Here is a 23,288-nt window from a genome sequence, read left to right as displayed (position 1 = left end):
GAGGAAACGAGCCTCAAATCTTGCATTTAAACACAATATGATTTTGTAAAGCTCTCGCCTGATGGCAGCTGACATCAGCTCCGGTTCCCCCCATGACACTGAATTGAATAAAGCAGATATGAAAAATAAATAAACAAATTAATGATTTCATGACGTCTAAACATTATTTCATGAACAAAATGTTTCTTTTGACTTTCCACCCAACTGTCATTCAGCTATCGGTCTGTCTGTCATGTGTGACTGAATGAGAAGTGACCGAGGTCGCTGATGCGCTTGATAAAACTGTTAAGAGAGAAAAGGGTTTGTTAAGCACGTGTGCAGAGGACAGGATGTATTCTCACGCACTTTAGAGCGTAACCACTGTTAGTCAGTCGCGAAATTAGGTCCTCTTTATTTTTTCTGAGGTTTGGTTTTGTTCTGCGACTCTCACCGGGAGTCCTGTGAAGCCCTTAAACTGGCAGAGTCAGGATAGAGGGCCCGAGTTCGATAAGGATGGTAAGCAGTCATGCAAAATTCCGGCTTTACATGCTTTTGAGAAAGGTTTTGAAAGTTTATACTGAATGTCATTAAAGTTACGCAAAGTTAGGCATCCCATGTGTAGCAAAACACTGATAGAAATGGATTGTTGGGCAACCCATGTTCATAGAGCATATGGAAAGGGGCTGGACCCTAGAGAGCCCAATTTCATCTCTGGTTATGTCCAAGTAAAGTTTAGACTTAACATGAGTGATTTCCCTTCTGGTTACGTAAGGGCTTCTCCAGTTTGCGATCAGGCTTGTCTCACGGAAAACATGAAAGAACATGACTATATACAGCATTACACAGCAGAGATACTGTAATGGATGAAAATTATACGTCTGTACCAAGGAGCAACAAGCTTCTCCTCCAGTAACTTGATTACAAGGGTGAAAGATCCCAAACAATCTCTGTCACCTATCCCACTGGTGTCTGAACTATTTTGAAGAGGGCCAGATTTGTTATAGCCATAAAAGTTACAAAAAAATCCTGTAGTTTTTTTTTTGTGCGACAGGTCATGCTAAATTATACATTTTATGAGTGAAACTGAGGGCTGAAATTGCTGTCAGACTTTGGTAGGAAATTGCCCAATTCAGTCAAAGGAGGATGAGGGCAGGAATCTAAATCTGGTTACCCGACCCATATATTTCACAACACCTAACGAAACACAGACTAAAAGGGAGAGTTAAATGTACCTGAGTGAACCTGTTAATTCAGCTTTCAGTGACCAAACACCAACTATACTTATGTAAAAAGGCCTGAACCAGCGTCTCAGTGGGTAAGAATCTCACACTTTTACTGTTCCGTCACCATCCCTTCCTGTACTGTAAGGTGAATTTTTGTACAAAAGCAGTTTGGGAAGTAATCTATACAAACACTACAATAGACACTATAATAAGCAAAGCCGTGTGTCCACCTCAATGAAGCTGACTTCCCTTTGACAATGTTTCCAAAGTTCACTTTGTGTTTACTCTAAACTTTTATACGAGTCTTTTGTGGGGAAGGTGCAAGGCTTTAACAGGCTGTATTTAAAGCAAGACCACGCTCTTTTTCTAACCCCAAATAAGTAGAGTTGGTGAGTAAATTCTATCTCTCTGTCAACGGAAAGGAAAAAAAGAGGCTGGGAGTGTTGTGCACATGGTTTGGTCTGAGCCAAAACAGGTTTTCGTGGATGTGGGTCCATCCAATGACTTGTTCCATCACCACCACCCGACTCTTCGCTAAATGTAGAACTTGAAAATAGCAGCGTGAGAAACTTTCAGAATACATATACGCATCCTTACACTGTTTGGGTTTTTATTTTTCTTGAAATGCTGCGTTTTTATTCTGTGGCTGGGCTGCTATAACTGGTATATCACTCAAGCGATATCTCTCAGTACACAACACAGACAGAAACATGTTCAACTTCAGGGGGTAGAAAGGTTAGTTAGTTTGACATTTGTAGATCAAACATGGGTAACATGGTTTCCTTCTCAGCATAAAATAAATATCAGTATTGGAACATTTAAAGAAATGGTACACGAATCTAGACAAACAAAACAAGCCAGAACTAAATTTCACCTTGGAGCTCTCATTACCGTCCAAAGTTTCCGGTTTTTCCACTTTTTTCACGCATACATCCTTTCCTTCGAGCTTTTTATCTTGTTTTCTTTTTCTTTTGGCCTTACACCTGCAGCTCATGTTCCTCCACCTCCACTCTTTTCTCAGATTCTACAAAACACTCCATTTTTGCACAACACTGCGTTATCAATGTGTGCTCTCTGTCAGGGGCAGGCTCTTTGAGCTCAGGAAGAGAAGCCAGCATAACACACACACACACACACAAGGGATGAGAACCTCTGGCGTGGCCTTTCCCACCGCTGCCCTCTCTGTATCAACACACTCGCACAAACAAGCCTGCTCGCGCTGCTGCACCATCAAACGGGCCTTTGTCTCGCTTGTTCAAGCGCCGCGGCTACACACATACACGCACTTATCTCCACACATCTGCATGCAAGCTCATTACAGCAACCAAAACAAAACCTCCACACAGACGCGCAGATCCTCCTACTTCAAAGGTCAAGTTCAACTTTCTCAACAAGTGAGGGGGAAAGAAAACCCCCAAACACACACACACACACCACCATGTTCACATGACAAACAATACGTTTGTATAGATCACTGATCATTATGGTAAATATTTCATTTATTGAAATGGCACTTGTAGAATGTGACATCCTTAAGAAGTGAGCAAATCAGTAATGTCCATATTATATTCAATAACAAGGAGACACACAGCCATAAGAGAGTCAAACATCATTCAACCTAAAAAAAATGTTAATTTGTCTTGCATTTTAGTCGATCCCATATTCAAGTTATAAAAATAGACTGACAAAATAAGTAAATGCTATTTGCTGCTGAACATTGGCTCAACAAGCGCATCCTGTATAAAAAGGTTCAGACCCAAATATTCAGAGAACGGTCCTGAAAAGTTATTACTGCCACTCTTAAGACATACAGCCTGCATACATGGTTACACAGAGGCATGAGTACCAACCCAGAACAGATATGAATCACTCCGCCAATGCTGTGCAGAAAAATACGGAACAATACACTCCAATGTGTTCAATACACGAGTACCGGGGGAACAGACAAAAATACCGAATTACAATAGCAGCAGACAAGTTACATCACAAAATCTTTGGCTAGTATGGAATGAGTTTCAATAGTGAACAGATATTTTCCTGACATGATCAGTTCATACCATTGAAATCTAATGGCAAACATGAGCTAACGTAAGGCACTTAGAGACACAGAGACGAGACAAAGGTCCCATGTTTAACACATAGCTGCAGAAAAATAGCATTTGGACTCTATTCTACACATCATAATGGTCCTTATCACCACTTTGCATGTAGTGTCGTTCGGTTTGTTTGTTTGTCGATATGCGGCTCTCTGTCCGTCTCCACTGCAAAGACAGGACGAGCAGGGGGCCAAGCTGCCAAGCCTTCGTGGGATCAGCAGATTTAAAATTTCTTTCAGTTTTGTTTTTTTTCTGTCGCACTTCTATCCTCATATCTGCAGAGACTTGTAGGGAGGCAAGCTTTGATCGACCGATGCAAATTTCCAAAACAGATAAAATCGAACCAGGCTGGTGAAGATGCCGGGCGTGTTCGGGACCTGAAACAAACACGCACAAGAGAGATCTATTTCAATCCCGAAACAGCTTGGAAAGGCGTTTATGCTCCGAGTCCGATGTCTTACCATCACATAGTAGTCGTTCAGCTGAAGGCCGTAGAGGACCCAGGAGGTTGAAGTGAAGAAGGTGGCTACAGTCAGAGGGAAGGACAAGCACTGCACATTACCGCTGCGCACTATTTTCACCTGAGAGAGAAGAGGAGGAGGAAAGAAACACTTACTAAACAAATTAAACTTAAAACTGCCTTATTCAAAAGTGCCTTAACAGATCTCCAAGTTTCCCACACTGTGAGCACTAGCGCACCCCCAATACCATCACAGATGCTGATTATTTTAACTGTGTGCTGATAACAGGTGGGATGGTCCCTCTCCTCTATAGCCTGGATGACAAAGCAGCCATGATTTGCAAAAACACCTTCAGTTTTTTCACTTTATCTCCGTCTTACTTGGATACACTTGAGCGAGAGGACGTGCACATTATGGATCTTGCTTAGACTTTCATATACATTCATTTCGTGTGGTAGAGTTTTAACTTGCATTTGCATACAGAGTGACTGTCTGTCTCTTTTTTTATTAAAGATTATTCCTGCATCTAATTTCCTTTTCAATTGTCCAAAGTCTCAGCTACTGAGTCTTTTTATGCGACAAATGTTTCAATATGGAATTTTTATTTAAAAACGGCTGCATTTCCATGAAGGCCTGCAATGTTAAGGCTCTTTTGGGTTCACAAAAGTGTGCATTGCCAACTTCATATCGTGTAAAATGTAAGGAGAAAACAAGATGTCCCAAACAGGGGCACAGGGCACAGACAGACAGGGATTCAGAATAACAGGAAGACAGACGAGGGAAAGAAAGACAGGAAACTGACCGGGGGTCATTCGGAGCAGCGAGGCAGATGGAGGGAAGGAGACAAACAGGATAGAAGACAGAACCACAAGATGACGTGAAGCGACAGAAAGGAAAGAGAGACAACAGCAGACTTATCCCCTCACTGGTGCACAGGCACCCTGAGGGGATGTGTTTAACCTGAGATGAACTAAAATGAACTGTTGCTGCCTGGCCTTCGTAAAGAAGCAAAGCTCAACACAGTAAAAAAGTTAAGATTAAAAAAGTTAAATGTGCAGCTGCTGTTGTAATCGGATTGTTTCGGTGAATAATGTAATTTCCTTTGAACTGACACATTTAGATGAGAACTTTAACGAAATACTAATTAATAAATAATGATGTTCGGGCTGCGGAACCTGAATTCCTCCGATTTTCCACGTGGTTTCTGTCCTTTCTTTGGTGCACGAGCAAAGTTTGGACGTCGACATTCACACACCCTGGAGTAATCAACGCAAAGAAAGTAATCCCACCAGAGTGTCTTCTGTTTAAGCACACTGGCCCTCATTTATCAAGCCGTCGTAGAAAGCATCGTTGATATGAGCAGAGAACTCGTCGTACACAGAGGCTCAAGTGAGATTTACAGAACATGCGTACCACACCAATCCCATTGTAAGACCGAGCGGCTGTTGATAAATCCGGCGGCTGAAATCCATCGTAATTATCCTAATCACGCCTTCTACAAAAGGGGTTGAGAGGCCGCACCTCTAGAATTTGCAACATGGATAGACGAAAGGCGGCAAAGAAACGCTGTCAACAGCGTTGGCGATGTAAATCGCAGACCGGACGAGTTATGTATTTTCCCCTACTGTGATGGTCAATAAAATGTGATAAACTCCAGATTAAATGAAATCTAAAATTGAACGATGTTTTACTTTTTCTCCAATAAGATCAGGAAGAAGTGGTCCGATATGAAATTTGCCACCAAAGAAGGTCGCAGCTCTCCGACGCAGCATGTCACAAACGGGGGGGGGGGGGGGAGGGGGCTCCGATCCAGGTTTAGATTTGAGTGCCTTGGAGGAGAGGGTGGCTGGCCTGATCGGAGCTACGTCTTTTTTCCTTGAATAACAGAATGCTTACCAAAAGTCAGAATCGCTGAATAAGTTCCTCTCTCCTCCTGAGCGCTCTTGGCTGTGCAGGCTGGTGGATCTCTGGGTACGGGGTCCTCTGGATGTACATCTGGAAATGGCACTCCATTTTTTTGGGCAATGTATGGAGAACCCCGCATGCAATAATAATATTGCATACCTTTTCGGGCGTATATAGAAGGGTTCCCCCCGCAGCCGAGAGACAGATCCACCTGCCCTTTAGGAGCCCTAACCTCTCCACAGTGGCACGCGTGCGCGTATGCGTTCGGTGTGAGGGTGTGAGGTTGAATAATGAGCCATCACTCTTCCAATTACGGAGTTGTACTTGTTTAATTTATTTAATTTGCGTTTATGTTTATATTTATGTTGAAGTCAAATAAAACATGGGCCTTCTTTGAAGTGATAAGTCTGTAATTTTAACCTAGGGATTTGTTGCGACTCATGAGGCACGCACTAGTGACGCTGCTGTTTATGTATGCTATTGCAGTCACCGCAAGTCAAAATGGAAAAGTGCGTACACGGCTTCAGACCTGTCGTGGCGATTTCATCTTTCCTGCGCTCACGATGGATTTGATAAATGCCAACCTTTGCGCAGAAAAGAACGTACACACGACCTACGCATGTTTTTCGTCTTACGCAAGTTTGATAAATGAGGGCCACTATGTCCTCACCTTCAATATCTTTAGATGCATTTAAAAAAAAAAGAAAAAAAAAGGCTCTTTTGTTCATATTTCCTCATTTAATCTTAAAAACCTTTGACCTTGAAAAACAATGCTAATGACTCAATAATCACAGTGACGATCCTTTCATAGGAATTACTGCAGGTTTAATTACTGATACTACTATTGTGATGAGTAAGCAAGATGTCTTACTAAACAAAGGTTTCAGGAAAAAATGAAATATAAGAGGCTTATTATGAAAGTATTGTGTCAAATCAAAAGACTGTTGCTATTGCTACAACATAAACATCAATTTGACATCTATTAAGGTTGTAGTTAATACATTTATATGTAACTAATTGGTAGCGTTATAACGAAATAGAGAGATTTCTTCGATGTGTGCTTGTATGAGGGACCGATCCCCGGTTAGTGCATCACCAGCAGTACACCGCAGTGCGCAGGGGCCAACGTAAGAGCTAAGCAATGAGCTGCTATGAGGGGAAAGCAACAAGACATACATCAGCCACCAAAAATAGGCCCACAAAACAGAACAGCACACAGCACATTTAGCATATTTTATGAAAATGACGTCGTACAAATCTACTTCGAAGAACTGACCGATCCCTTAAATCCTGTTTAATGACAAAAAGAAATGGCACAGAAAGAAGGAATTTAACAATCAACTGTGACACACTTCGTTAAAGGCTGAGACCAGTGTCTTTCGGGCAAAAAAAAAAAAAAAAAAAATAGATAAAAGTTATGTCACTAAGCTAAATGAGCAAGTGTCATCTGTTATGGATGTCGACTTCATTACATCCATATTAACAAATAATTTCTAGATAATGTCTGTTCTGTTTGGGTCAGAGTGGAGCTTAATCTAGCAAACAGACTTAGAATTTCTCCCATTTAGAGCCTGTACAGAGTATATATTGCTTGAGTTTGTGTAGTGCCTGTATGTCTGGGTCACAGTGTCCCCAAGATGAGGTTCCATCTAATCTGAGGAGAGTGGACATGCAAACCAATATCTCTTTAAGCTGACCCAATGGTAGAAAAGCCGCGCCTGACCTCACTGCTTAAGGCACTGACGCCTCCCGAGAATTCTTTCAGCACAAGTTAATCTGACCTCAAAGGATTTCTATCACGATTAATATTAACTTTTTTTTTTGTTTCATAAACAGCTTGACATTTCCACGAATAGTCACAGAACTCCAAATCAGAAAAAAAAGTTGGGATGGCACGAAAACTCAAACGACTTTTATTTGTTCGCAGACAGTATGGCCAAGAGATAAGCCCGTGGGTTTTTTTTTCTCATTCAACCCATCTGACTTGTGAATGCACATCAATTCAATTTCAGAACTGATGCACTTTCTAGAAAAACAGCAAAGCTTTTATCACTTTATAGAAATCACAAGACATCCTGGCATTGAGGACACCGATGGATATATGGGGAAATATAGGTTCTTCAGGTGTCATTTCTGTCCCATTCTTTCTGCAATCACACCTTGAGGTGGTCCACAGCACGGGGTCGTAATTGTAGCACTTTTTCTTTCATAACTCTCCAACATTTTCTACAGGGGGGGGGGGCTGCTGCTGCTGCTGCTAAGGAGAATCTTTTTTTCCTCAGCCATGCCTTTGCAATCGGATATGGTTTTACAGTGTCTCGCTGAAAAATGCACGGACATTCATGGAAAAGATGTGATCTTGAAAGCAGCAAATATTTCTCTGAAATAAACTCTTCAGCATCAATGCTACCATGACAGCTGGGTAAATGAGCTCTGCCAAAGCCACTGTTACGACCCCATACTATTGAAGACGCAGCTGACAACAGTCACGAGCGTCCCTTTCGACTTCAGTCCGTCCACTTCTTCCAAAAAATAATTGTAACGATCACAATACACATTCCACTGTTTGATGTGTCCATCTACAGATGCTTTTACACAGTTTCCAAATAAGGTTAATATACGGCTTTGTTATTGCACAGTGAAGTTTTATACTACATTTGTGAATGTAACTGTATAGTCGAGCTGGACAAAGGTTTCCAAAGTAATCCCTTGATGATGTGGTCATATCAACTACTGATAAATGAGGCATCTTGATGCATTATATCACAGAAGGGTCAAAGATCACAGGGGTTCAGCTTTAGTTGGCACACTTGCCTTTTAAAAAATTAAATTTCCTACAGATAGCTTGAATTATTAAATGTTTTTATGAACCGTAGAGGGGAAAATATGCAGACCCATTTTGGTCTTTTTTTTTTTTTAAGGAAGATTGTCTTTCAATGGTTTTATGATCTTTTTTAACACATTTGTTATCAAGTTGGAGATCACTGGCCCATATTTGCTCTTTCAACTACAACCACCTGTTGACTTTACCTGTTTCAATAAAGTCGTTACAAGCTCTTAACTGCACCCGCCCAAATGTTTATTTGAATATGCTGCAGGCCTGAGATGTTAAAATGAATGCATACTAACTAATTAATTAAACAAATTAAACTAAATAAAAGCCAAAGCAAATATAGGAACCACCACATTTCTTTTTTTTTTTTTGTATTTTCTACTCTGTCCCAACTTCTTCTTATTTGGGGGCTGTGGCTGTATTCCTGACCAGAGGACAAAATATTTGGTCATACTCTCTACATGCTGTGAGTGTAACGCGTTACCAGGTCGGTGAGCGGCGACATGTACATGCTGATGGTAACCACGCTGCAGGTGAGTCCTAGCTGGCTGAGCCGAGCCTCTCCTTCAGTTAGAAAGGTGGTGAAGTATAGCCAGCCGCAGGCCAGCACCGTTCCTGCAGCGACAGTCTGGAGCATCACCAGCCTCTGGAAGCAATAAGTGAAAGGAAGTCAAGTTTAAGCCACAGCAAGGATTCTGCAGGTCTACACTGACCACGTGTTTACCTTATCTTTTGTGTAGTGGAAGTACATGACGATGTAGAGGATCTGGAGAAAAGCTCCAATGATGTTGACCAGGACAATCGTCTGATCTTCCTTCAGAAACCCATATGACAACCAGCCTAGGTTACTATGGAAACAGGAGGGGTGTTACATGTGCCAACCAGAGCAGAACAATAAGAGCAATGAATGAGCTGATCACAGTGAAAGACTGAAGGATGAGTCAAATAAAATTTTAAATTTTAAAAAAGTCACTTTAGACATGTGGTGAGGAAAGGGAGAAACTGGATGTTTTCGGCACTTTTGGATTCTCGCATTTTCTTTAGGTCGGTCCTGAAAGTATATAAAAGAAGACAAAAAGGTGAGAGGAAAATATTTCTCACTGATCCATTGCATTTCTTATGAGAAAGTTATGATCACTGTCCAACCGATCCTCCTGTGGTATTTTTTAATAAATCTGAGAGTTAAACCACGACGTAGACTACCGCCAGCTTGCGAGACATTATTGAAAAGCTCAACTTACAGTCCAGTCGAGAACATCCAGATTGTGAACACGATGCAGGCCCATGATAGAAGCTGCAACAAATCCATAAGGCGGAAGAGAAAACACTAGTTGTTTAACACTCTACGTTTAGTCTATGTTTTTTAACCACAGGTTCTTAAAGTGCAGGAAAATACGGAAAATAACTACAAGGATGCTCTCACTGTATTTCCGTATTTGCAATCAGTGTGCTTAGCTTTCCTACCCTCTGATTGGCTATGGGATTATACAAGAAGGGCGGATCTATCCAATAGGATGTTGATACGATAGTAAACGTTAAAGTGATGTCATCACGTTGCCGAAACATTATTTTTTTAAGCTCCACTACACACGTGGATGGAGGAATTAAATTTTGTGCAACAGGACGGAGGATCGTTAGGGACAGTTAATTTGCCAGACAGCTCAAAAAGTAAAGAAGTGGGAGTTCATTTCGGTTAAAGCAAACTTTATTCATCCAAATTTCTGTGATTTTATCAACTGAAGTAAAAGAAAAAAAGTAATTTAACGAAATCACTAAACACCATGCGTTCGAAAATAAGAGCCGAGATGAGCAAAATGATGAATGATGATGCAGTTTTAATTGAGATTTTTCCAAAGTGATATATATGTAATTGTATACTTTAGAACAATGGGAAAGAGAAAATAAATAACATGTTTCAGCTGCACAAAATAGACCAGATGTTTTCTTATTAGTCTTTGCTTTTTCAGGGTGGACTCATTTTTTAACTGTTAGACTCTTTGTCCACTCTCTGAAGCAAAAAAAAAAAAAAAAAAAAAATGTGAAAAAGGGGTCATGTGGAAATATAGCTTTGTTTTTATATAATCCTGTATACAATCCAAAAAGTTGGATACTGTGCCTAATTCTCTAATAATTGAAAAAAGGGTTAATAATAAATAAAATAAATAAAAAGAAGATCCCAGAGAGATTGAGTCTTCCAGGAACAAAGATAGGGAGGAGCTCAACACTCTGTGAAAGACTGTGAGAGCAAAATGTTTAACAAGATCCTCCACAAAGGCCAGTGTTGTATTTCATCATTTTACTTAATTGATTCAGATCCACACCAGAAAGCAACACGTACTTCTTTTCCCCACGCTACAATTCTCCATCAAGTTTCATGAATATATATCCACATTCATGTATATGTCATGAATGATGAACCACATCTGTAATGGTATTATTAATGCTGCACAGTATGCTGCCATCCAGGTGACATCTTTTTCAGGAAAGGTCTTGCTCTTTTAAGCAAGTCAATGCAAAACCATATTGTACAGCATTACAAACGCGTGGCTTCGTAGTAGAGTCCAGGTGTGAAACTGACCTGCCAAGCACTGAAACTACCTGTCTGTTATTAAACTGAAAATATCCTAAAAGGAGGCCTGGTACAGCTCTTTAGTTTAGATCCTATTCCACGCTAGAATGGGAAAACATCTCACATTCAAAAGTACGTGGTCTCCTCAGTCCCCAAAGGCTTGTTATGTTGTTAAAAGAAGAGGTGGTGCAACACTGTCACAACAAATTGGTCATTAACTTTCTCTGCCCCTGCTTGCCTCAGTTCCTCTCAGAGCACCTGACTACTCCCCCCTTCGTGTCAGGACTCTCTGTTCGCATTTTTCGAACTTTGATGTACTTTAATGCTACAGCTTCTTTTCCTCTATTTTTTTCTTGTACGTCCTTGTTTTGTATCTACTTGACTTTTCTTCCACTCATATTTTATGGTATCCTGTTGTATTTAGATTATTTCTGTGATTTATGCTATTAGTAATTCTTTTTTCCCTTTTTTGTGTTCTTTAAGTGAAACTGCTCAAATTAAACAGTCTCAATATTTGGATGCCTTTTATTCTTTTTATGTTCTTTGCATAACAGATTATAAATTCCAGACATAAAACATTAAAACATACCTCAAAGTTCACTCGCTTCACTTTTGTCCACTGTAATGATTTACAGTTTTATTACTCTTACAGCTCTGCATTTCTGGGGAAAATCGTGTCCTTCGTCCAGAACTTCTGTACTCAGAGGCCTATAAGAATTTAAACACAACACTCACATAAAAACCATAAACCTATAGCCAAGTTTTTTTTTAGGGAATTTTTATTATATACAAGCTTAAAAACTATCAGCTAATCAGAAATCACCCAGAGGGATTTAAGTTAACTTTTTAAAAACAAATGTACTTTTGGTTTGCAATATTTACATAATTAATTGACTTCAATAGTCCTTCAAGACTAGCAATTCATCTTATGTCGTATTGATTTCATTGCTAAGTGCAGACCAATGTTTGCACATGGTGGTTGGCACAAGATTGCACCGGGACATGAATGTAGCCCACAGTATTACTTCCATGTTTGGTCTGTTCAGGCAAACTGAACACATGGTACTGCATTACACAAGATTTCTGAGACTGTGTGATCATCTGCAGTGAATTTAAGCCATGACGTTATTGCGGAAAAACAAACAGCTCTGTTTTATGTTCAGATTTTGAGTGTGTATGCTGCGTGGTTTTACAAGCGATGGTGACTTTTGACAGTTTTCAGTCAGCTTCGAGGTTTGCAGGTATGAACTTTTCCCAAACCTCCTCATTCCAACATACTGCTGTGTAGGCGGATGTTCAGTTTTACATCAGAAGAAGGTGTAGAGAGAAGTTTAAAAAAAAAAAGTGGGGGTGAAAGACTGAGAGCAAGGACGCGAGAGTGACACCTTCACACCCAGTTGTCAGTTTGCTTGTGGGCCCCTCTCCCACTGGACTCTCTTGTTCCTTCTTATGCGACCTCTTGGTTCTTGTGTTTGGTTTTCAGACTGTGAAATTCAAGCCAGGTCATGTTGTACGCTGGGGATGAAAGGGAGGGCAGAGAAGAGGGAATGAGAAAACTGGGTTTAGAAAAGACCTAAGGGTGGAAACCTGGAAGGAGCTGGAGAGACCTCATCGGGCGGGAGACGTATGGCTTTGCCAAAACATTGTGTCACCCATCAAAATCTTTATGATCTCAGTGGGTCTTGAACATCTAAGGTAGGTTATTGCAATAAGAAATTTCCCCACGGCTGATAAAAACCAGACAGATTTTTTTTCATTACATCACATTTTTTATTTCACTGAAGATTTTTTTCACATCTTAAAACAGCTTCTTATAGTTTTCTTTATGTACAAATTTACATATTAACACAAACAAAACAATGCAAGCTTGTTTAACATGAAAACAGACAAATGGATTCCGGGAAGCCCTTTCACTTTGAGGTTTGATGACGTGCAAGCAGGATGACTTCTGCAAACATTAACCAGTGTACCATGATACCATCAACACTGTATAAATTAGTGAATGAGATGCAGTACTGATGAAGCTCAGCTCCTGAAACTCCTGTTAGTCTTCGATTTTTTTTCTTCTGTTTCCCTCAGTTGAATCAGTGTCTCTCAACATTGTAAGAACAATGAAACTGACAGACAAAAAACCTGGGCAAGAAAAACAAACATTTAAAGAATCTTAATACCTTCAATGTACTTTGAATCATCATTTACCCTAAATACATTCGCGGAAAATTAAAATCAGATTAACTTGAAAAAAACTTTTCAGTAGCATGAGCACTTTACTTTAAGGTTTATCTAGCCAGATAACAATGAGAGCAAGTGAATGAAAATCACCGTTTTGAATTGGACAATTTATCTTGTAAATGCTGTATAACTAAAAGGGGGAAAAAAAGGAGATTCAACAAGAAGAGTTATAACCAGGAGCTGAGTGCTACACAACATGACAAATATCCTACATTATCTATACCACTTTGGCCAGGGTCGACAACAATACACACACACACACACACAAAAACAACAACAATAATTTCTCTACATGTAGAGGAAGAAAATGTGTTTGGTAAAACAATGCACAGCAGTACCAATGGTATGAACACCTGAAAACACGTGATGATGAAGGTAATGTAATGTTGCTGTCATTTCCGACTTAAATTTTGATCATTTTGCTCTTAGTTTTGGATGTTATGACTAAAAAAAAAAAGTGTGCATCTTAAATGGTCAAACTTGAGAATTCCCATCCTCAAAATAAAGTAAGAAAAAGGTCCTCTTCTTTGGAGCGATCCACGCTCCACATTCACACAAACAAAACACGTCAAACACACAATGACCAACACACACCGTCCACGCTCGTATAAAAAAAATCTTTGTAAAAAAAAAAAAAAATCGGAGTGATCGTGTCCCGATAACCAGCATCGGGTTAGAATAGTCTCTGTTTTTGGTGTCTTGGTGGGTTTCAGCGTAGCATCGGGGCTAATAAGACTGGGATCATGGTAAAGAAGAGCGACAGAGACACCAGCTGTGCTGCAGAGCTGCCAATGCTCCTCTGGACATTTGGCTCCATCACATCAGGGTCATCTGAGAGAAGAGACGAGAGAGAGAGACAGTCAGCACAGGGTTTCATCACTCAGGAATGGTAAACAAACCCAGCTGAGCTTGACTTAGACATGGCACCCCTGTGACTATTTTTTATGTGTCTGGCCATTTTTAAAAAAAAGAATCCTCACCTGCTGGGAGCCGGTTAGTCGGGTTGTGAACTCCTCCAGCAGCAGGGAACTTCCCTTTTCCTCCATCTAAGCCTTTTCCTTTCTCCTCTGCCTTGGATTTGTCGAGGTGCAGTTTTTCAGCGCCTTTATGCCCGACTACATCCACCTTCAGCTTCAGACAATCCTTACCATGGTGATGCATTGGCTTGGCTGGCAAAGTCAAAAAGAAGGGGAACATTTTAATAGAAGAAACAACTCAAAAGATTACAGCAGGTGGATTTAAGAAAAAAAAGAAACCAGGAGCTAACTGTTAGACTTACAGATATAATAATAGCTCTCCCCCTGCTTGAACTCCTTGCCCAGGGTGAACGGCGTGAAGCGCTGGAACTTTTCGGAGAATTTTTCTGGAGCGTGCGGAGCGAAGGGCCGTGAGCACTCCCAGCGGAGCTGATCAAAAGAGTGAGGTTTGCACACTTCGTAGTCCTCCTTCTCCACCATGTACAGCACATAGCGTTCAGCTGCATGCGATGACACCTCTGCATGGGTGTAGTGGGGGCAGATGATGTCCAGATAGTCATTGATGCGCACTTCCACTGTATAATCGTCCCACAGGAAGCTGCAGGGAGACAGAGAGAGAGAGTGGAGGTTAATGTCAAATGTCCATTTCTATCAAGGAAATTTTATTTTTTTTTTCAAATTGAATCAATAAACAGGGTGGATGTCATGTATTTGTTTCTTGCATGTGTGACACGGACACATACGATACGAAAAAAACAAAAACCCTTTCACCCAAAAGCCACGCATCAACTTACAGGTAAAGCTAGAAAGTGTGAATGTTTGTGTCTCGGCTTGCCTGTGCAAACCCATCTGTGTAACAGAATTAGAAAGAGCCTGATCAGGCCGGACTTGTTCATTTTGTTTTTCAATGAGAGAGCACACCCAGAATCGTGTAAAGCCCTACCACCATCCCACTCACATGCCTTTCTTTCTCTTTTCCCTTCAGGACAGCCTCACCTCTCACCTGCTAACAAGCAGATGAGATTGTAAATGACAGCTCACTCCTCCGCAAAAGTCAGAACAGATAGAATCACCGTTTTATCTGCACAACCCAGTGAAACCTTATGTCAAGTCTTTTTAAACTGTTGTTGTCACATCAGTTTCTTCACTTGGATGTTTGTCCATGTGTGCCAATTTCAAGACAGAGGGAAGGGGGTGAAGTTGAGTTCCCTCTTTTCATCTTTCCCCTTATTTAGTTTTACGGCTGTTTTCAAGCCTTCCCGTCTCCTCTTACCTCACATCCTCTACTTCCAAGTAGCGAGCGGTGGTGAAAAAGGAGCAGAAATCTTGAGCAGTCCCACTGCGCATTTGAGTTTGTGACGTTAAGAGAGAATACAAAGGCCAGAAATCAGACAGCTGTGTTACATTTTCACCTGAGTAAAGCTTTTGCTTTCAGTTATTGAGTAGCGACTCCCAGGTTAGGAGCAGATTTACTGGGGCAAAGGGGAAAAATAACGTATGTGTAAAAATTTAATGAACCAGTGTCAACTTTCAGGTTCACATGTCTACGTTTGTTTTTTTTCCCTTTACAGTAAACACGATGCGAGTGAGGCCATGCATGTGAGGTGCAGCTGGCCAGCGTGTTATTCCTGCTGTGAGATCCGCCGAAAGCCAGGAGGCGAAGAAAGATTTTTATTTGGGAGTTACTCCCATTACAACCTCGTGGGGCTGCAGGCTCTAATCCGCAAATCCAATCAGGGCTTGAACTGAGGGTGCTGCTTCTCAATACTTTGGTGTTTGGCATGTTGTAGAGAATGAAAGTGACAAGAAAACAGCTCCTGTGTGTCTGCCGCTGTTTACATGGGCTGTGATGTCTGTGTGCCCCCCCCCCCCCACCATCAAAGCTTGAGACGTGGTGTCTCTAACCCCCCACACCTTCCAGTCTTGTTGTTGTGGCTCCTGTTAGGACCCCCCTGGCTAAGTCACAGACAAACTGGCTCCAAATGAGGGCCTCTAACCCCTCCTTCCTTCCTCCTCTTTCTCTGAAGACTGTTTGCCTGTAATGTATTGGTTAGCGCTAACATACCTGTCAAAACACGCTTTGTTAGCAGAGCACAGCTCAACACTTGTTATCCGGGGCTAATAGGCTGATCACTACCCCTGCTTGTAATCAGTGCTTTCTCTAAGCATAGAGCCTTTGCAAGCATTCACACTTCTGCACAGGTGTGTATAAACATAGTTGTGTGTGCATGTCTGCCAGGGCGAGTGTTTAAGTAAAAAGAAAGGAGACACGTCTGTTGAAGCCTAATTGGCCAAATCATCTCTGATCTCATCTAGTTCTCTCTTTACTGGTTTCTTCAGACAAACCAGTAATAGCAGGGTTGGAGCAAACAAGACGATTGGAGGTCTCAAGTGGTTCCTTCTGAAGTAAATTGGACAGGATACACCTTGTCCCCACACTGTGTCCTTGTTAGCGCTCTGCTCTCCCTCCACATGAAAACACAGGCTTGTCAAAAGCCAAGAAAACAGGAAGATTCTGTTGCTAATTTCATTCACATATCACGCTTTTAGGAAAACTCTCTTTCTATCCTTCTCTTCACCTCCTCATTTCCCCTCCTCCTCTCCTCCATTGGCCTGGCTAATTAAAATCTGTTAGGGGTCTGGGGCCAATGTGTTCTGTAGAAAAGGAGGGGAGGAGGAATGAATAGGGTGTAATTATACCCTTTGCCTCCCAAAAGACAGAATGCCTGAGGGCTACAGGGCCCCTTCAACCCCTCTACCAAACCCCCGTGGAGCTTTCACCACCCTGACTAATGTCTGTATGTCTTAATGTGCGAGTCCATATGGCTGAGTGTGCTTTTAAAGGTTTAACACTATCATCTCAGTTGTCCAAAATTTTGTTTATGGGGCAACTCTTAATGTGACTTCAAGTAAGGAAATACGGACAACCCCATCTCTCCCAGTCCTCTTCCTCCATCCAGTCTTCACTCATCAAAGCTCTCCACTCTTGCATCGCCCTGCATGTGCGCTCGCCTCGGACCGACATCTCTCGGGAGAGTGAGATTCACATGAACGTGATAGCTGTGTCCTTTGTGAAACTGAGAGCCAGGTGTGCGAGTCGCTGCAAACCTACTTTCCAAACAGCATCCTCCTCCTATGTGTCTGTTTCTGTGTGTGCGCACATATGAGATTCTCTGAAGACACTTATTGAGGGCGTCTCGTGCCCCAGGCTCATGAACACATCTGTTTGTCAGGGCATAGAGGAGTCTCTTGTGTGTTTGTCTTACATCTGACTGATGTGTGGGTAAACAGCGAAGGTTGAACTCTTTGTTCCCCTCCGCAGGACATTTCTCACTATAGAGCTACTCTAGCTTTTGCGTCAGCGTGTGTCATAAGGTTATAAGATAGTAAATAGTTCCAGCGTTGATGGTTATTACGGCAGGCGACTTTTTCAACACTTGCCTTTCCTTTCTGAGGCTTTGAAGTCTTCACATTGTCCATACACTACTCTTGTTCTCTTCTTTTTCCTGCCATCCCTCTTTCCTTTTCCTCATTTCCAACACCCCCCCCCCCCCCCCCCCCCCACACACACACACACACACACACTAAACACAGGAACTTCTGTCTATCACCATCTCTCCAGGGAGAGTTTTAAACTGGCAGCCAGGTCAAAGGGTTGGAGTTCAGAGTCGCAACTGCTCGCAGACGCTACCATCCGAGTCAGCTCCGATGATATATGCTTCACAAACACAACACAACACATTCAAGGAGCGAGTCAGCACCACTGAAAACACCAAACAGATGCACCCACCCCTCCTCCTCCTCCATTTGCTGCACAGGTAATCAGTAGTAAGTGCACACACTCTGGAATGTCTCAACAGGGGGCTGCGGTTTGGATGGTTCTCACAGGGCGCACTCATCAAATTTCTTATCCCACTCTCACACACTTTTAGTACGGGCTGCACACTTAATACCCGATTAATTTGCTGTGGTATGACACATTCACACCTTCCACACAGGCTGGGGGGCTGTCAGACGTTTTAATGGGTTTAGCTGCTCATAGTAGGCTGCTATATAGAGCCAATCTAATACAAAATTAAAAGTCTTTCTATATTAGCCTACAGTGTAGTCTAACAAGGGAGAGATCTCCCTCCACTATGCACTTATCAATCTTGCTGGCCATATTGTTACAATTCCAACACAAAACTTTGCAATTTCAAGTGTTTGCAGTTGACTTTGTGTTTGTACATGCATTCAGGATATGGTTAGGGTCCTCATATACCTCCTGCAGGATGATGACCTTAACAATTGTCAACAATGGTGTTTCTCACTTATTCATTTCCAAACTTCTTCCCTCCCTCCATCCATCATTGTCCACTCTCTCCTCCCTCTGTCTGCCTCTCTTTCATTCTTCTAAAAGACCAGCCCATCCCCCGGCTCTATCTCCTGTTTTGTTCTGTCTCTTAACACTGACATAATAAACCAAAGCTCTTCATCGGGGCTCATTTCATAGCACAGATCCCTTTCTCCACCTCAGCCTTCCCTCACCCTGCACCCATGCCTCTACTCCCCCTTCTCCTCATCGTCCCTGAAAATCTTTTCACCCGTCCCCTTGTTTTGTAGCCTCCTATTCTGTCTGTGATGAATAGAAAAAAGCCAAATGGTATCAAGCTTGGTTTAATATGCTGGGGGTTGGTCATGGAGAGTTAATCTGTTTGCCTGGCTAGCTGAGATAGAGCTACGAATGTACAAAACAAGTGTACAACTTTTTAATAATGAGAATAAATGTTTAAGCAATAGACGCAAAACATCTTCGAATGGAAGAAGTCCATTTGTTCTGCAGTCTGTCGTTGGGGGCGATAGCGAGCTTCGAGTGGACAATAATGCCGAGGTATGCCTGAAATGCTATGAATGAGCAGCGTACACACACATTCATACACACATGTACGCATGCTTGCCTACACTTTGTGCGATAACAGTGGGTGAAAGCAGGCCCCTCTAATGTTAGCAGAGCCACGGCTGAGAGGTGCTCTGTTCTCCTCCGGTGGAAAACTACTAAGGCAGAAACAGAGGAAGGTCTGTGAGAGACGGGGGGGCTGAGGGAGAGTGGGGAGGGGGAGGAAGTCTGGACCACAGATAAGGAGGCGAGAGGAAGAGAAGAGAGAAAAAACAAGAGGTGCATGTATACCGTGATGGGGTGATGATGAGGTCTACAAACCAGAAGTACAGTACAGCACAGTTTATACTGTTTACATCTGCGGTGATGGAGGTACATGCGCCCATTTCTAAGTGCACTTGATGAGAGGACAGTTATATCAGCAGTAGATACTAGTAAATCCCTCTGATAATGAATGGGTAAGCTAAGTGTAAATGCTGCTTGCAATTGATTGTTCTGACGTATGATGAAGTCCATCAGGGAGATTATGCAGCTTCTGACAGATCAGTGGTTACATCACAGGATCACAATAATCATATACCCAGATACTACAAGGCCAGCAGGATGATGGTTTTGTGTCTGTGGGTCAGGTGGTCTGATTGCAAGCTGTCTCTAATCTCTCGGTTTGTTTGTGTGTGTGTGCGTGTGTGTGTGTGTGTTCTCATCCTGCTGAGATTGGAGGCCAACAACTAGACTAGATGCGGGCTGGGGGAGGAGGGAAGTAATGAGCAAAAACAAAGACAGGGAAAGACGTGAAACAAAATGCATGGAGTTGAAATGCGGGTGGGAGTCACATCGTCCACCTTCACCTCAAAATCATCCTTGCAGTAACATGTAGAGGCAGGCCCGGCTGTTTCGATAGCAGAAAAGGGCAGGCAGAACCAGACACAGGCTGAGGTAAACAGAATATTACATTACACTAAACTCCCGATTAAAGATATCTGCTCACACACTGTAAGCATGGACCATCCACCCAGGTCACCGAAGATGGATGAAGACAGCCTTATCATAGAGATACGGTGAAGTAGAGTGTTAACAGCAACCAAGGGGGAAATTTAGCTTGAATTAGTAAGAAAACTGGCAGCCAGTTCAGAAGGAAAGCCAGCTGCTAGAGTGGAAAGACGTGTAGAGAAACAGACAGGTATGAAGAGAGTAACACACTCATAAGCACAGCTGACAGAGTTCAGTATAGTAACAGTAGGGTGGAATGCTGGCTGTAGCTAATATTAACATCCTGGTTCTCCCTCTAGCCCCCCAGTGTGTGTAAGTGTGAGTCACACATTTATCATGGCTTGGTCAGGCTGTCTACGGTAACAGCCACTCCCTGTTCTACTCCGACGTTGAGAAACACTCACACACACACACACACACACACACACACACACAAACACACATACACTCTAAGACACAGTCATGTGCAACCAGTCCACAACACAAATAAGGCTGCGACCAGTTAAAATACAGTTTGGGGCAGCACAAGTTCAACCTCTCGCTCTTACGTGCTAATAAAGTTGACACAAGCACAGACATGTCGTTTAAAAACAAGACCGGACCAGACTCCACCTGTCAGTTACAAAGGTAGCACTCGAACACAGTCAGCGTATCAAATCCGCACAAGACTTGAAACACTGGATTTAGCCATCTTCATCAAGTCGGACTGACAAGTTGACGAAGAAAGGCAGACACGCACAGTAGATTGTGTGTGAAGACACAAGCTACTGTAGGCTGCTGCCTGTGCTTCACAGCTCTGTGCTCCCAAACCTGAATGAACAGACTGCTGCCATCTGGCTACTGTCCTCCTCATATAAGACAAATCACTCCCGCTCACAGTTACACCAAGAATCAATTAACATCAATTATCCGCGGCCTGCCTCCGTCAGAGTTCACTGATAGATCTTCGTAATCCAGTGAATAGGTGACTGATTGATAACTTGGGGATGGCTCTGGGCAGGTGGGCCTGCTATGGAAGCTGAGAAGCAGGACGCAAGAGAGACGATGGAGAAGAAAGGACAACTCAATGGAGTGAGAGTGAAAGAAGATCAGGCAAAATGTGAAAGAAGTATAATCAAGTGGTGTCTGCAGGTCAGCCAGACATGTTTTCAGTAAATCTGAAAGCAAGCACTTGACTTTGGAATTTTTGAACACGTCAGTTTGCTTGTTGATGTGTTCAGTTAATGTTCGTCTATCTGTGTCAGTTTATGTTTAGCCCCGGCAGCAGAAGGGATTAGTGTTATTTTATTATTTTTCTTTTAGTTGCGTAACTTCCATTTGACATCAGAAATAGTCCGGGGTCGGATTAGAGACAGCTAAAACAGATCTGACTGTATTAAGCCACGCCATTCTCTCTTCCTACCACCCACCCCCCTCTTTTCCTGCTTGCTTTATTTCAATCAAATCTTGGGGATCAAATATCCCTCTTTTATGGAGAGCTTTTCCAAACAGAATCTGGTTTACACGTCTCCCTCTGTGAAGTTACCTTTCCCCTCATTTCTCACCTGAGAAACCTTTCCCCCCCTTCTGTCTGTGATGACTCAGGTGTAAAACTCAGGTGGGCCAAACCTGGGTTGATGACACAAGCATTGCTCATGACGTTAGGACTTTTCCTCTAAACTCCCTCTCCCGTTATGAGGGAAACAGTTTTCCCTTTTGCAGGGCTCTTTTTTTAAACCCCCAGCCTATTATCATTGTTAAAGGGTAATTAGAGAGCCAGTAATGTAATGAAGTGGCCCACACTAAAACGCCATAATCGCTTTTGTCCTTGTTGCTTCTCAGTGGTTGGTTCTCTCTGTGCAGCAGGGAAAAAAGCAAGTAAAAAACAAAACAAAACACCATTCTTCTGTTTCAGCTCGATTTTAAATTAATACGCGATGGGATCATTCGCCCCAACGCTAAAAGCTCAATAAATCTCGCTGCGATAGGCCGATGTCAAACTCGATCGATCCCCTTGAGTGGTCGGATAGCATTACATTTCTGACCTCAAAACCATATCATCAGCACTACAGTGGCCCTCACACTATCTCCGTGCCATATCTCCTCCTCGCCTCTGTAAAAAGACTTTTACAGAGCCTTGGTGTGGCAGCCTCTTGATAAATGATGTATCAAGCAATCAGGTCCAGTTATTCATTTATATAGGCAAAACAGACCCGTGTTTTCCATAACACACGCACACACGCACACTGCGCACAAACACACACACACACACACACACACACACACACACACACACACACACACGCATAAATACACAGGTGCAAACTCTGCAGACAGCGTTGGCCAAGTTCATTCTCGTCGGTCTATTTTCTACTATTAGAGTATGTCTGAGTCTGTGCGTTGCGGTTAAATATAGTGGTGAATCTGTCCATCTGTCGGGCATCCGCTCACAATCTTCTGCTTTTACACCCGGCTGCTGCTCTGTGATCTAATATGTCAAATCTGTCCGTTTTAAAGGGACATCACACAGCCCAGACCTCGGTCGCGAGGACCTTTAACTATCTCATGAATGAAAACAACAAGTGCAGATACCCGAGTAGAAACAACGCAGACTGCGGGGTGAGCCTTTAGAAAGTGTGAAGCCGCAAAAAAAAAAAAAAAAAAAAAGTTAGAAGTCACAACTGCTCGCATTTGGAAAGGAGACACCGGGAGACACACAGTCACACAGAGTAGTAGAGCATGAATGAGCCGACACTACCGGACACATATTTGGCAGCTTTAACAGATCAGTACTTACTTTGCGTTTGAGCCGTTCCAGTAGACGCTGTGTCTCTCCGCGGAGGCAAACCAGGCACCCACGGTCAGCGCCAAACACACCAGATACACCACATCCATCGTTTCTCTTCTCCACCTGAACTTGAGATGAAAAACTTCCTTGTTGAATATTTAATTGCCGGTAAATGAGCACACTGAAAGCAATCGATGATTTGTCGCTCTATGAAATACTAAGCAGGTACAACGACGTTGCTACAGCACTATCACAGTTGTTGACTGCCCCACATGAGCGCAACTTTTCTGTTTTGTCTGCCTGTGGCTCCGCCCCCTGTTGGACTGTCAACCAATAGCAGCGCCGCAATCTAAATGCCCCCGCCCACCGCTGCGCCTGGA

General features: G+C 42.5%; 2 protein-coding genes across 2 annotated transcripts; both read right to left on the bottom strand.

The window, feature by feature from the left end:
• Nucleotides 1-2,678: 2,678 nt before the first annotated feature.
• Nucleotides 2,679-9,958, bottom strand: slc50a1 (solute carrier family 50 member 1). Its single transcript, XM_075465555.1, has 6 exons — nucleotides 9,739-9,958; nucleotides 9,471-9,548; nucleotides 9,222-9,345; nucleotides 8,982-9,143; nucleotides 3,760-3,879; nucleotides 2,679-3,675 (listed from the first exon to the last, which is right to left on the bottom strand). Exons 1-6 carry the CDS (start codon nucleotides 9,804-9,806, stop codon nucleotides 3,568-3,570), a joined length of 660 nt encoding a protein of 219 aa, XP_075321670.1. The 5' UTR covers nucleotides 9,807-9,958; the 3' UTR covers nucleotides 2,679-3,567.
• Nucleotides 9,959-13,744: 3,786 nt separating this feature from the next.
• efna1b (ephrin-A1b) lies at nucleotides 13,745-23,172 on the bottom strand. Its single transcript, XM_075465554.1, has 4 exons — nucleotides 22,918-23,172; nucleotides 14,578-14,873; nucleotides 14,279-14,467; nucleotides 13,745-14,129 (listed from the first exon to the last, which is right to left on the bottom strand). The coding sequence occupies exons 1-4, from the start codon at nucleotides 23,013-23,015 to the stop codon at nucleotides 14,008-14,010; spliced, it is 705 nt and encodes a 234-aa protein (XP_075321669.1). The 5' UTR covers nucleotides 23,016-23,172; the 3' UTR covers nucleotides 13,745-14,007.
• Nucleotides 23,173-23,288: the final 116 nt, after the last annotated feature.

The sequence above is a fragment of the Odontesthes bonariensis genome, chromosome 5, assembly GCF_027942865.1.
Source record: "Odontesthes bonariensis isolate fOdoBon6 chromosome 5, fOdoBon6.hap1, whole genome shotgun sequence".
Classification (NCBI taxonomy): Eukaryota; Metazoa; Chordata; class Actinopteri; order Atheriniformes; family Atherinopsidae; genus Odontesthes; species Odontesthes bonariensis.
The sequence above is the reverse complement of the archived record's forward strand: the minus strand, read 5'-3'. Positions and strand labels throughout refer to the sequence as shown.

Coding starts and splice junctions, on each gene's coding strand:
- efna1b (XM_075465554.1), bottom strand. CDS start 23,015: ATGGATGTGGTGTATCTGGTGTGTTTGGCGCTGACCGTGGGTGCCTGG. Junction 14,874..22,917: donor TGGAACGGCTCAAACGCAAA/GTAAGTACTGAT, acceptor GTCTCCCTGCAG/CTTCCTGTGGGACGATTATA. Junction 14,130..14,278: donor GACTAACCGGCTCCCAGCAG/GTGAGGATTCTT, acceptor CTCTTCTCTCAG/ATGACCCTGATGTGATGGAG.
- slc50a1 (XM_075465555.1), bottom strand. CDS start 9,806: ATGGATTTGTTGCAGCTTCTATCATGGGCCTGCATCGTGTTCACAATC. Junction 9,346..9,470: donor TTCCTCACCACATGTCTAAA/GTGACTTTTTTA, acceptor CTGTTTCCATAG/TAACCTAGGCTGGTTGTCAT. Junction 9,144..9,221: donor TCCACTACACAAAAGATAAG/GTAAACACGTGG, acceptor TATTGCTTCCAG/AGGCTGGTGATGCTCCAGAC.